Source organism: Plectropomus leopardus, chromosome 15 (genome assembly GCF_008729295.1).
Source record: "Plectropomus leopardus isolate mb chromosome 15, YSFRI_Pleo_2.0, whole genome shotgun sequence".
Taxonomy (NCBI): Eukaryota; Metazoa; Chordata; class Actinopteri; order Perciformes; family Serranidae; genus Plectropomus; species Plectropomus leopardus.
This window is the reverse complement of record NC_056477.1, coordinates 3256065-3271263: the sequence shown is the minus strand read 5'-3', so window position 1 is coordinate 3271263 and position 15199 is coordinate 3256065. Positions and strand designations below refer to the sequence as shown.

The following is a 15199-nucleotide window of genomic DNA, read 5'->3' as shown; positions in this document are numbered from 1 at the left end:
TATAAGAGTGAAAGGCAGAGTGACTCCTCTTACCTCACCTCCATCTTTGTACGGTGACAGGGAGAAACCAGCAGCAGCCCAAACGGGGCAGCAGTGGTGGTGGGAGGGGCTGGGTATGGAGGGGATGCTGGTAGCACAGAGCATGCCAAATGAGCACATGAAGACAGTAATGTGATCTGAGCTGAGTGACAGGGACCCTATTTTTTTTCTGCAGAGGTTTGACAGGGCTATAAAAGAGACTGAGGCTCCAACTGCAGGCAGAAGACAGACAGACAGAGAGACGCTGACCATCACAGCAGAGGACCAGTGGACTTTACTCTATACCTCCAGTTACACTCAGAGCTATTTGACTACATCACATCAAGGAGAAGAATGGGACTGCACAGTGTTGAGGAACTGGTAAGACCTGCTGATGTGTGAACATGTAAATTATAGCTTTTTTTTTCTTTTTTTTTTGCCTCCTTAAATTTTGCCTCCTGTGTATTACGTGTACTTGGGTCCTTACTGCAGTTTAAAAGTTGCAATGAAATATTTAAATAGTTCATGTTAATTTCATATTATTATTATTATTATTATTATTATTACCAGAGAGACCAGGAGGCAGAGAGTTACCAAAATGAAGCTGCATGTTTTCAATTACAGAAAATGACAAATTTTTAAAGTAACAGATACGAGGCTACCATTTCTGTCATGCAACAATTATTATTTGCTTGCTTTGCTGTAAATTCATAAACAATTCTCAAAATGTGTTACCCTACAATAAATAAATAAAAGAAAGAAAGTTAAACCTTCACATGCTATGAAATGCAATGAAATAATGTATGGTACTCAGTTGGATATTTATGTTTTTTAGAATAAGTCAACTATGGACTGATCTTTCAGAAATTTTGGCCATTTATATGTAAAGCATGTGGTAGTTCCATTGACTTTCTGGATTTCCCTTACTTGCTATCACTTAACAATTATTATATTGTTGCATATAATAAGAGGTAAAAACATGAAGACAACAGACCTTGTAAGATGTAAAAAGAAAAAAAAAACAACATATAACACCAATAAACTGATTAATTCAATAGTAAAGGGAACTTTTAAGATGTGATGTCAGAACACTAATCAGGACCAACAATCCTCCCAAACAACTTAGAATTACCTCAGTTATCTCCACTTAACTAAACCTAGCGTTCCTTAAATGACCAAACTGAATTTCTCCTTTACTTCAAGCTTATAGAGCAGGCTGCTTAACTGCATTTAAGTTAAGGCAATCTCTCATCACTTATCTTACCCATCATTGTTGTTAATGCACATTTACATTATTATTACATTTAATACCTAAACCAAAGATTTTTCCCCAAAAGTCAAGTCAAATGATGCATTAGCAGTTCAAATTATTTCATGAGTGATTCAGTAATTGGACATATAAACAGTTGTAACTCCTTAAACAGCTTAAGTGTTTGTTAATGTGTTTGAGCTGTGGTGTGTTTACATTCCTCTGTTAGCAGTTAGTCATCTGAATGCAGAGAGCTGTTTATGGATGCAACTTTAAACAACACAAAACAAAAACTGAGATTAAGATGTTTGTGTGGGAGTCTGATAACATTTTCACCTTTTTCTGAAAATGATTTTCTCATATTATTGACTTCTCCTTGCAAGCTCTACTTTTTTTTCTTCCCCAAACTCAAAATACAGAGAAGTTTAACTAACTTACAAAAAGTGCTCACTTCTTAAAAGCTCAAGACAGATATTTTCGACTTTCATGACCTTTTATGAAAGGAACTCAGGTCTTATGTTGTTTGCACTCCAAAATGACAGTCTTTTCAGTGTAATGTATTTTAAATCACATTTTTTCATGTCCCACTTGTACCCACGTAATTCAGGCTTGAGTGTACAACATCTCCATCTCTTCCTCCCTCAGGTGTCCGGTAAGAGGTCAGAGGGCAAGGAGGCCGACGACTTCCAAGGGGGCGAGTACGAAGCGGCTGTCGGTCAAGAGAAGCAGGATGATCGCAGGTCCCACAGGGAGCTGGTGGGCGGAGATCTGTCAGAGGAGAGCGACAGCAGCAATGAACAGGAGGAAGTCAGTGTTGCAGCTCTCAATGTAAGAACACAGTGCTGCTATCTGTTGTTATCAAGGGAACTGTAATTCACTGAATGATTGATAGGACTTTTATAGCACAGAATAGATCCTGATAGTGTTATATTATTATATTATTGGATCAATAGTATTCATGCATTGTCATGTAAAACGTATTTGAATGTTGTAGTTTAGAGTTAAAATTTCAATATCTTCTTCTGCAGAGGAAGATGGGAGAGAAAAAGTATAAAATAACATAAAATGAAAATACTTGAGTACTTTAAATGAATACATGAGTACAGTTCTTGCATAACTGTACTGTTTCAATCCACCAATGGTAGTTATTCGGTTATGTTACATTAAAATATGCAGCCTGTGTGGACCACAGCTAATGTTACTCTTAAAATGGTCTGTAGTAACCTCCTCAGAGTTTGTCTCTTGGTACATGCTGCCATCTGAAGGTGTTTGGGGGTATAACAAAATACTAATTTTTCATTTTTATTTATTTTTATTTTTTGCATTTTCAGTATGTAAAACACTAACATCATATTCACTTCATAACAGCATTGCTCATTTTTCATGATCTTTTTTTCACACATAACCATATTTTGGTGAAAGATAGCACATAAGTGAAAACACTGCAAACCTAGAGATTTTTAGTAATGGATCATAATATAGTAACAAGATCTTAATAAGAGTGATATTTCAATTAAGATTGTAAGATTGCAATACTTAACTTTGGTGTTTCCATTTTGTTTCTTCTGATAATTAGTGGAAAACATTGCACTTTTTACTCAACCCCAGTAATCTGATTGCCAGCCCAAATGTTTGGGTTAAATACAGGTGCTAAATAAATAGTTGAGTTTACTTTTAATATTTGAACACACTTTACTGCTAAGCACCTGTTTAGCATGTAAAACAAGGATTGCAGTTTTTGTACCATTTCACCTGATAATTATCCAATGAGCTTTTCAAGAACATATCTTCTTTGTTGTTATGTGCTAAAGCCCTCTGTTTTGTCTTTGCTCTGTCAGACGGATAAAAGCGGCAGGCTGAAGTTGGAGACAGTGGATGACCTGTTCAACATCCTGCAGCTGAGGAAGAAGAGAAGGGAGAGGAAGACTCCCGTCCATAAGAAGCAACAGCCAGAGCCTGAGACCGTGGTAAGATTTTATACTTCTTTTCAACACATATGACACAATATTATATTGTAACTCTGAAGATCACTTTAAATGTTTAAATGTGAAAAAATCCACATGCTGCAGAAAGTTGAGGTGCCGGGAACTGGCCCTGAAATGTTCCTGTACCTGCAGTTTATATGTACATTTTTTAAAAAAAAATCTTTCAGCCAGAGTTTGTGGATGAGCAGATGTTTCTGACAGCAGCCATGGACAACAAAATGGCTGTGGTGGAGAAGTACCTGTCTGACGGAGGAAACCCCAATGCAGCTGATCATGTAAGTATCACACAGTAATAGAGTTTTTCTGTTTTTCTTAGTGTCGTCCTGGTTCTCTGGTCACAGTCTCATCAAAATATGCTAGTGGACATGTAAAAGAAATGTCAACATATGACAAATGATCATACTTTAATGAAAAATACTTAAGGAACTGAGTATAAAAAGACTGGAACTGTAATATTGTAGGAGGAGTAGAAATGATTATTTTTGCTCTTATCATTATAAGACTTTTCATTTATTAGCTGCTTTAGTAAAGGAATTGTTCTTTCTTTATTTAATGTCCAGTTCCAGAGAACAGCTCTGCACAAAGCCTCATTCAAAGGACACGTGGAGGTCATGAAAAGACTCCTGGAGGCTGGAGCTGCCATCGAGAAAAAAGACAAGGTGAAACATTTGAAAACTCTCATCTCAATCTCTCATTTACATACATTTACTCAGGTTGCTTTGGGGGAAATTACATAGACTTATATTCATGCCTACAGACTTAACCTAATCATAACTTCTCCTTGCCTATATCCAAACCCTAAACCATATCCAAACAATTACCAATGACTAAAATTTTTTTTTCCAAAACTGGAGATACAGCCTTTGTCCCCATGTAGACAAGCCATCCACTTTTAACTGGTCTGTTGCACTTAATAATGTAATAATATTCTGAACATGTAATAATGCCTGAAAATGTAACAACGCTTTTAGATGGCTCAGTTTTTCAAAACTGATGATATAAAAAACATTTATTAAAAAAAAAAAAAAGAAAAGAAAAGAAAAAGTATGCTTTTTCTCACAAATGCATGCACTTGTCTTTAGCTAGATGTAGGTCCTCAAATGTAGCCTAAAACATGCAAACATCATCCGTCCAACAGTGTGGCTTATGTGTTTCAGCTGGAGGCCACAGCAGTCCACTGGGCCTGCAGGGGAGGCAGCCTGCCGGCCCTGCAGCTCCTCCTCGACCAGGGAGCCAAGTTCACCTACAGAGACAAGGTTAGCACACACACACACACAATTACACATGTACTTACTTATGAAGTCTTTTGGGGTACCCACACACCAAACACACACATAGACACACACACACACTGTTGGCAGTATGTGCAGGTTATGGAAAACCCTTACTTTGGCACCATCAGGTGGTGGTATTGGAAAAAACAACATCAGTGTCTGATAATTCATGAATATATCTACAGTTGTGGACAAAACTGGGCCTTTCATATTTTGGTGACATGTTTGACATTTTTCTTGCATTAATTGAGAAATCTGAAACCCTCTCCTCTCCTCAGCTGCACAGCACTCCTCTCCATGTTGCTGTGAGGACAGGACACTGCGAGTGTGCCGAGCACCTCATTCACTGTGGAGCAGACGTCAACGCAAAAGACAGAGTGAGGACTTAACACAATGCAGACATCGCCAGTCTACTTACAGCTGCATGAAATCACCTGCAACAGGACATAAAGCTATTTCGATAATACTAACTGCTGCAGGCAGACTGAGGCAACATGTGGTACTGCACACTTGTTGTATTTAATCCTTCAAATCATAAAAGAAAAAAAGTAATAACATAAACGTTTAGCTCATCTTAGGGTGAATATTTGGATAATTTGTACACATTAATATAGTTGTCAACATATAGCAAAATCGTTTAGAGCACAAATTACTCATTCATCCACAAAACATCAAAAAGTCTGACCCAATATTTGCCACATGCTTTTAGATGCTGTGTATTACACAGTTAAAGAAAGACAAGTTGCTCATTATCTCATTGCACTTAAGTGTTTCTCATTTGGCTTGAGAAACGATTGCCTACACTGAATATTTGTTTTCCTCCCTTACTGAAGGATGGAGACACGCCAATGCACGATGCTGTCAGAATAAACAGATTCAAGATGATCAAGCTGTTGATGATGTATGGGGCCAGTCTCAACACCAAGAACTGTGTAAGTACAGAGCAACCACTCCGCAGAGTTTCAATAATCCTCTAAAATGCATGTTAGCAATGCAGGTGTAAATGGTTTTATATACTTTTTCAGTTTTTTTTAGATTTTTTTCATATCTGAATGTGCAAATAACAAACTAAACAAAACCAAAATAAACTAGTCAAATACCAAGCACAGACATCTGTAATCAGAAAAGTGTGCTACAGGTGTGACAATCAACAAGAACACAATAAAGCCGCCTCAGTGGCAACCACTGCTGGGGCTAAAGACCTAACTACTGCACTCTAATTGCCTACTGCTTAAATGTTCCAGTTCTGTAATTGGCCTTTTGTATTTATTTCTCCTGTGCAGGATGGAAAAACACCACTGGAGACGCTGTATTCATGGCAGAATGGAGCCAAGAGCCTCCTGTGTAACTTCAGCCAGGATAAGCCCAACCAGTAGAACCAGACACATTCCAGTAAAAGCAGGAAGTCAACATGACATTCAGCCACAGGTTCTGCTGGTTTAGCAGGAAAAAAAAGTGTTAGAAAAGAGAAAGATCAAATTTTCTAGCCCATTCTAGACATTTCCAGACTGGGGTTCATGAAGCACGAGTTGTTTATAAACATCTATTTATCTGGTGAGGCTGTGCCGAGTGTTCACATCACATTCACACCGTGTCACATGTTGAGTGACAGATATCGACCCCCTCAGGGAACGACTGAGATTAGATCTACTTTGCTCAGTCAGAACTGGAAGATATCTTAATTCAAAGAGCATTTTCTGGTTCAGGAATTGTACCTGAAGGCTGTTGGCCGGGTCACATGTTCTCAAATGACATGTTCTTAACACATCTTACAGTCACATAAGCAGCAGGAACTTGAACTTTGATCAACAATGTGAAGTCTAATCAGTATGTTGTTAATAATGTTATTATTAGCACTGTTAGATTCATTGATTGCCAAATATTGCTGGACAATGTCTCGGCTGACAACGTGAGGATGTTTTTTTTTCTTAATTTTTACTTTAAGCTGAGTTGAAGTCAGTGATACTACATTGAGATGATGACATATTTATTGATTAATAACTGATAACTGGTATCTATTTATTGGGTTTGATTGATTCATTTCAATGTCGTACACCGAATAACTGAGTGACTTTCTAGTGTTATACTGTAGTTGGTTTGATGATTTTTATGGTCAGATTTTAACCAATTATATAAACTTAGAATGTATTGATTTTCATTTACTAACTAATGGAAACAACTGGGAGATAACTCTTTAGTTTTACCAGATGCACATCACCTGGTTCACACTTTCTTTGTAGTCCCGTTAAATCAGCACTCTGTGGATCAATTTCAGTGTTAAACTGAAGTTGTTTATTTGTTGAAAATGACACCAGCTTAGTGTGACAGTTGTAAAATGGATGAGATGAACCTCCTCCTACTGGTAGAAGATGTGTGTCATTATACTTAAACATTCAGATGAGTCAAACCAAGTTTTTTGGTCTTATGAAGATTGAGAGATGTGACAGGATGAAGTACGTTTTTTGATCAGGATGGAAAGAATACCTCCACTTAAGCTTTTCTATGATGATGACCTGCAGATTTACACCTTAACCATGTTTTTGTGTTTAGTTTCTGTGGACAAGGGCAAATGCCTAAACTGCAAAACTATATTAGACTATTTCCCATCCAGAAGGGGCAGCAATGTGTAGTTATTTAGGAACCAATAAGAAAAACCAAATCCAATTTTTATAGCTACCTGGTACTTTGATTTTTTTTTATTTGAGTTTTAGCTTCTAACCCTAGCAGCAACATGCATATAAGACACAAAATCAGTTGTCCTTCATGTGCTGTGAAACAGGAACTAAGTAATTTTGCATGATATTCACACTCTGCCAGATCAAGTTTCAGTTATTTTGGACTGTCTTAGTCTCGGCTGCAGTAAAGTTTTTTGTTTTTTTTTTCAATTGCAATCACAATTTATCACTGTGGAAATTAGTTTCAGTTTAATATTTCTGCTGATAAAAACAGTTGCCATCCAAAAAGCCCCATTGTTTACCCCAAGCACTGATGAGGCATCTGTTTGAAGGACAACCTTCAGACTGAGTTCATCTTGTACCCATTTTCCCAGTTTCTCCCACTGAGGATAAATTTGAGCATCTTGGGTCCAAATGACTCACCAAAGGTCACCTCAGTGAAAAAAAAAAGCTCTAACTGGTCCCAGCTCTGCCCCAGTTTAATCCTGACAACCCAGCTGCAGGCCACTTTTCTGTTTTGCCGCAGTGCAAATATTCTGGGAACACGCCTTGTTCCAAACTTCTAGTTAGGGTTAGGATAAAACACACGCACACACACACACACACACACACACACACACACACACACACAAAGAGTGAGAGGAACAATGCTGGAAAGTCTGTTGGTTCAGAGGATGTTTGACATGAAGCATTTATGTTAATAAAACAGGTCTTGATTGTTTATCATTTATTTTGTATTGGGAAGAATGTATGTACATTTTGCCTTGTATTTATGGACTGATTAAATAAAATTGATTTTGAATTTAAGTTTTCTTTTATTGAGAGAGAGAGAGAGAGAGAGTATTCTGGAGCAAGAGAAAAATTGTATGAAGCTTATTTGTGCAAACACATTACTAATTCATATTACTTATATTTTTCAGGGAGAAGAAGCAAGATTCTCATGCCAAAGACAATATTAACTTCTTTAAACCTGAACAAATTTGGTTTGACTTCTTTTAAACACATGGGGAGAAAGCCATGAGCAACTTAAAACGTTGCTCAAACATTAGCAAAAACTTAACAAGGTCCAAGAAAAGAAAAAATTAAATAAATAAATAATTTAAAAAAGATTCTGTAAGATAATTCCTAATACATAATTGCTAATTGTACATACAGTTTTCTGGACTTTTTCCCCGATTTTTATCAGAATTTCTAATAATCCACCCACTTATTACTTACTAAAACTTATTTTCTGGTTCTGGATCTTTTGTCACCATTTACTTTTTTTTGCAATTTGTGGGACATTTCTTACTAAGTTGCTCATTGCCTATTGCCCCATATTTTTCTCCACCAGGGCTCCAGGCATTCCTTTAGTGTGACAAATCCGAGGGTGTATTCTCTTTGCTGTTGATTTCCTTGTCTGTGCGCTCCCTCGTTGCAGGCAGGTGATCGTTAGACCAATCAGGAACACCTGAGAGTGTTCCAGGTAATTGAAGTCTGTGTGCAGCTGGTAGCTCCGTCTGTGGCTGAACCTCCACTTTGCTGCTGCATCTCCCTGCCCCTCTATGGTGTGTGCAAATGCATTAATTCATATTACTGACTTACTTACTCATGCCAAAGACAATATTATCTCCTTTAAACCTGAGCAAATGTGGTTTGACTTCTTTTAAACACTTAAACAATTCTACAGTGCATTTTGACAGGAAGTCATCTTTGACAAATTATGAATTACATCTGAAATGTCTAAGAGACATGAAAATGAAGTAAGACACAGTCATAAATAAACTAATCTGATTGACTGACTGACAAAGCGGAAAAATGTGATGACTTGGGATGAGAATGTGTTGGTCTTGTAGAAGGTTATTTTCTTGACAGTTTCTAATAAGTAGATCGATTTGATAATAGTTTATCTTTGGATTTCTTGCTAATATCGCCTCCAGGTTGTCTTTGGTCCTGTTTGGTCCACATTTGAGAGATTTTACATCAGCCTAAAGGAATCAAACCAAACAACAAACTTAACCAAACCAGACAGGTTCAGTATGGCTGTCAATATCCCAGGAGTGATAGCGATGGTGTTTTTCTACCTGCTCATCCTCGGAGTCGGCATATGGGCGTCTTTCGAGTCCAGAAAGCAAAGGAACAAATACAGTCCAATTGACAGTTTGGAGACGCTCCTGCTGGGAAACCGAAACATCGGCAGAGTTGTGGGGATCTTTACCACAGCAGGTGAGGTATATTGTAGGCTGCATGTTAACAGGAAGAGAAGATGGCTTGGGGAAGTCTCACAGTAAAAGTAATGGTGCTTTTATTATTTTGTTTGTTTGCAGCGTTTTTGTTTCTTTTTTAGTTAAAATGTCTTGATATCACCTTCTATATTAAAATCCAGGCCCACCGCTACATTAAAACACATTTGAAATCCAGTTTATTTGCATTGTCTTTAGAGATATGCAAATCTTTTTCTTGTTTCTTAACAGCACATTGTTTTCCAAACAAATACAAAGTTGACTTCCAATGAAACACACTCACTTGCACAACACGATTTTGGTTATGCATGTTGTCATGCAAAAACAACAAAAATGGTGGTAATATCACCTATCACGCTGTTAAGCCACTCTTGACCGCAGGGAAATTCCTCCACCCTGACAGTGCTAATTGTGCATATACATTTTAGCACATCATAAATAAACATGTCAGGGGTTTTATTCAAAGAGGAAAAGGGTGTCAACACACCACACCTAAGTGGAAGAGGTTTCTTTTCATCCTGTTTTACTCATCACTTTGTCTTAGGGTGATGCCATTTAAGTGACTGATGAGAATCTTGCGAGATATCAGGTTATTTAATGTACCTCTATCCTGTAATTATAATTTGTGGCCCCAGTGGCAAACGTTTCTTGTGTTACAACTGTTCCTTTCTGAGTTACATGGACTAAAGGAGGCTTCATCGTTGGAATAATAGGCATAGAGTACCAACCCTCTATGGGCCTTGTCTGGGCTCCCGGCTCCTGTACAACCAACTGTGTGGGATGGCACACGGTTGCCATAATAATAATAATCACTTTTTCACCTGTTTTTGTGTGTATGTTTTAATGGGAGCACGGCAAATTACAAATTGCAGCAGTGTGATGAGGCACTGAGCGTACGGTCTGCACTGAGCACTGCGTGCTGGCGGTTTTTTTCTTGTCGCAACAGCTGAAATATTTTCAACTTTTTTACCCAGCAAATTTTTACTCAGTTGTTCAATCAATCATACTAGAGAAGGAACAGGACAAATAAAGCAAAGACCAACCATCATATTAGAGAAAAACAATAACGATGGCAGAGAAATTTATACTGAATGCAAACAGACCAACAGGTCGGTCCCCTCTCCCTACATGCTTCAATCTTCTCTTTATCCAGAGCAAGTACTCTACCTTGTGCCAATATTATTTCTTCTGTGGATATTCTGTAACATAACCAAAACATCGAAAGCCAAAGTTGCTGCATCACTTATGCATCGTCTTATGTATTGTTGCCCTTGTGAGTTTTGCATTTAATAATAAATAAGTATTTTATTTGTTTAAAAACTGTCCTCTTCGTCATTTAAAAATCAACAAAATACCTAATATGACCCTAACAATAAAGGTTTTTTTTTACAAAGCACTAAAATCCAGATAAACAAATTTGCAAAAACAACAAATAATGGTAGTAATACGGCATATCACGCTGTTGAGCTACCTTTGACCACAGGGGAAATTCTTACACTGCGACAGCTCTAATTGTACAGATACATTTTATGGGAATCTTGCAATGTATGAGTGTACTTTCGTAACATTTGTTTATTTTTCAGCTACATGGATAGAAGGAGCCTTCATAATTGGAACGTCATATTTTTCTTTGTTTCACATTTTCTTAGAAGATGTACATAGTCAGTGCCATTAAAGTATTTTTAGAGTATTTTTTGTTTGAGTTAGAACTTTTTATATCCTAATACCTTTACGTTTGTCACAAAGATAAGGACACCAAGTAATGTTCAAAAAACAAAAACAAGTGTCATGATTTACTGAAAATATGTCTTTGTCTCATTGTTAAGGTGGCCTTTTTTTTGCTGAGCCAATGAGAGAAAAAAAATATGTGACGATGATGGCACCTTTCCAGATGAAGTATGGAAAAGTACCATTGGCCGTCTTGTCTCTAGCCTCACTGGTTACTGACATTTTGTGGGTGACAGGAACACTGATTGGTTTAGGTATGTAAGTCATTACATCACATCACAAATAACTGATTAACCACAATTTAAAAACAAAATACAAATACGTTTGATCTACTAGTATTATAATTTAAATTTTATGAAATGGTCATCCTAAACATAATTCATCTGGCACATCAATACAGTTGGGTATATTTATAAGGTTAGAGGTTATACCCAATAGGAAAGATTTAAACTTTTTTGTCAGTGCCTTCCAAAGACATTATATCTCTGTTTTCTTTTTGGCTTCATAGGCATGAAACTTTTGGCAGATATATACAAAATGAAAGGTGTACAAAACATGGTACAAATAGTTGCAAATTAATGTAATTTGTAGGATCATGTTTAATTGCCTGTATCCAAAGGGGCAGCCATGAGTGTGATTCTGGATTTACCGTTCGCCTCATGCAACTGGATCTCTGCTGCTGTGGCGATTTTCTACACACTAATGGGAGGTCTCTACTCTGTGGCCTACACAGATGTTGTTCAGCTTGTCCTAATGTTTATCAGCTTGGTAAGTTTCCTCACGTCCTTGTGGCAGGTTTTGTAATTAACATGGTGTCGTGCTTCAAATCAGTGTCAACTTTTTAATTGAACTGGTAGCCTTCCAGTCACAAACATGCATCTCCAAGTTGCCAGAATATTTCATCAGAAGTGCAGTTAAATAACTTGGACAGCTGATGCATGAGTAGCTGTGGAATATGCACAACTGAAATAGTCACATTTTAATTGCTGACAACTGCAGTCCTGCCAATACAAGAACTGCTTGTACTGTTCTGGAGGGCATGTGATCTCTGTTGATGCCATGGTACTATCATGTTGCTTGTCTCTGCAGTGGTTGTGTGTCCCCTTTGTTCTGATGAGCCCCTTCTCCTTGGACATCACTCAGACAGCCGTAAACAACACTTTACAGGCTTCCTGGGTGGGTACACTGAAAGCAGATGAAGCCTGGAGATGGATTGACAGTACAGTTGTTTTGGTATGTGCGAGATCAAATCCTTGTTTTTAAAAGGCTTAGTGTTGAGCATGCACCACCTGCATTTCTAAGCCCTACCAAGTTTCTTACTTGGAAGGGTTTTACTCTATATCTCAGTTTGGACAATGGTTAGGATTTTTATGATTAGACATTGAATTGAATTGGTATTTTTCTCTTTGAAGGTTCTGGGTTGCCTTGGCTATCAGGAGTTCCATCAGAGGACCTTGTCTGCCAGTTCCTCAGCTGCAGCCAAGATCAACTGTTTTATTGCTGCGTTAATTGTTCTTATTTTTGCTATTCCTCCTGTCCTGATTGGTGCAGTGGCTGCATCAACAGGTGACTTATTCCTTGTTCAAACTATTTTTTCTACCTGTTAAAGCATAAAACTTCCCTTCAGACTTCTTTTTGTGTCTCAAAATTTAAGCTGTTTGTATCCGTTTGTCCCTCAGACTGGAACGTGACTTCTTACGGTTCTCCATCCCCATTTGAACGAGGGCAGGCAGCTCTTGTCTTGCCCATTACCATGCAACACCTCACGCCAATCTACGTATCCATCATAAGTATTGGATGTGTCACTGCAGCCGTGATGTCCTCGACTGATTCTGCCTTATTGGCTGCAGCGTCCATCTTCACCTCCAACATCTGTAAGAATATCCTGAGGACCCAGGTCACAACATTACAAATTTTAAGTCATCTCTCTCCTGATAAATAGCTATGAGCTACTTAAGTGTCCCCACTATCATTGTACAGATCCTGTGAGAACGGTGACATAGAGCCTGACATTCATATGACACCCGTTAACACACACACAATGTTAACATATGAATGCGGATTCTTTTAACAAACAAAGGACAGACTTTTTTGTTTGTAGCCGGGCCACTTACATCTAAACGTGACGGTGGTCAAATCACTTGCAGTAATGCAGCTTACACTGTTCTTTAAAGAAAAAAAAAGTAATTTGTCATATGGTAATGGAAAGAAAAAGTCAAAATAGGGATCAGGTGAGAGAGATTGTAGAATACAGCCACAGGGACAAGTAGTCATCATGTCTTCTTTGTATTTCTTCTTTTCCAGGCATCAGAGAGAGAGATCCAGTGGGTGATCCGTGTCTGTGTGGTGGTAGCAGGCTCGGTCAGCACATCACTCACTCATCTCAAAACCAGCATTGCAATGTTATGGTTTCTTAGCAACCTCATTACCTTCAACATTATCTTCCCTCAACTGATCTGTGTCCTCTTCTTCAACATTTCCAACGGTTATGGGTGTGTTGTGGGTTTGCTGTTGGGGTTGCTGTTGAGACTTTTATGTGGAGAGCCACTGATAGGGCTACCACCTGTCCTCCGTTTGCCTGGATGCACCCTTGAAGATGGTGTCTATGTGCAACGTTTCCCTGTGAATACCATCTGCATGTGTGCTACCTTACCAACCATTCTCTTGTTCTCCTACCTGTTTTCTCTGGTCATCCAACTACTTCCTGAGAAATGGGATACATTAAACATGAGTCCAACAGTCACCAAAACGACGAACCTCAACAGACAGCGTCAAGGGCAACGCAGAGTATATTTGTGAAAATGAAGTTTCAGAGCCTATGATGAGCACAGAGTGCTAAGAAAGCAAAAACATTAGGAGACCTCTGGTTCAGTTGGTTAAGTGTGTTACCTGTATAGACTGAGTTCTTAGCAGCAGCCTGGATTTGTTTTTCAACGCACTGCCCTTTGCTGTATGTCATCCTCCTCATTCTCCCCTTTCCTGTTTCTCTTCTGATGTCATATCTCTGAGGGTAAAAAACCCCCAAAAGAAACAAAAAACACTGCAAGTGAGGTTTAGTGAACCTGCTGACACAAGTTTTGTTTGTTTTTCAGACTATTATTTTTTGTTTGTTTTTTTGTTTGTTTTGGCAGTTTTACCTGTTTCGACATTATAGAGGCAAACAGGAAACAGGGAAATGAGAGAGGTATGACATGCAGCAATGGCTGCTGTCTGGAATCAAACCTGTAGCATTGCGGTTATTTAGGCCATTTTCATTCTGAAGTCATCAAGTATTGCCACTTTGATAGTGCTTTCTGTGTATGACCCCTACAACAAAAGCCACCTTTCACATCCACCTGACAGCCCCCTAACAGCATCAGCCGAGAACGTAGCCAGACAGCACCTGCTGCAGTCAACTGCAAAGCAGCAGCATGTGACAGGTTGGGATGAAAAAGTGTTGAAACATTTTATCTGCTAAACATCATTATTTATCATTGTGAGGAACTTTGTAAATGTTTGTATTTAGTTCAAGAAAAGAGTGTTTAATATACATGATTTATTTCATTCTTTATTGTTAAAATCGAGATATAACAGCACTTATTGTGATCTACTAAGTAGGGTGAGCTAGCGTATCTGTGATCGATTGTTTTTGCGTTTTTTACTCATTCCACTAAACGCTTGCAGAGGAAACTACACATAATCACTCTTCTGATTATTTCTCCCCTTTTCCAGATATGTTTGTGGTTAAAAACACAGAAAAAAGGCTAAAGAACAACCTTGAAACATGCAAAGAGTTTTGTGACAATTTTTGGTGATGTTAAGTCCTGTTTTGTGAAGACAAAGTTAGTGTGATGTGCCAACAAACTGCTATAAATTGCTGCACTGTTTCACCCTTTGTTCTTATGAACCAGATACATAGATCTCTGGTTTGTCCAGATTCTTTCTAAGGAACTAAGAAGGCTTGAATCATGTCCTCAAGAATAAATGATTGACATGTAACACGTTTAGTCATTGCTTATGTAAAAATGCATTATGTGACAGTGTGGCAAACAAGTAAGTACACAGTCAT

General features: G+C 38.1%; 1 protein-coding gene and 1 pseudogene across 1 annotated transcript; both read left to right on the top strand.

Annotated features, from left to right (window-relative positions):
- Positions 1 to 279: 279 nt before the first annotated feature.
- LOC121954799 (ankyrin repeat domain-containing protein 1-like) lies at positions 280 to 7440 on the top strand. The gene is made up of 9 exons (XM_042502504.1): positions 280 to 399; positions 1913 to 2095; positions 3106 to 3234; positions 3420 to 3527; positions 3813 to 3911; positions 4410 to 4508; positions 4805 to 4903; positions 5360 to 5458; positions 5810 to 7440. Exons 1-9 carry the CDS (start codon positions 373 to 375, stop codon positions 5900 to 5902), a joined length of 936 nt encoding a protein of 311 aa, XP_042358438.1. The 5' UTR covers positions 280 to 372; the 3' UTR covers positions 5903 to 7440.
- Positions 7441 to 9219: 1779 nt separating this feature from the next.
- LOC121954831 lies at positions 9220 to 13990 on the top strand (annotated as a pseudogene).
- The last annotated feature ends 1209 nt before the right edge of the window (positions 13991 to 15199 follow it).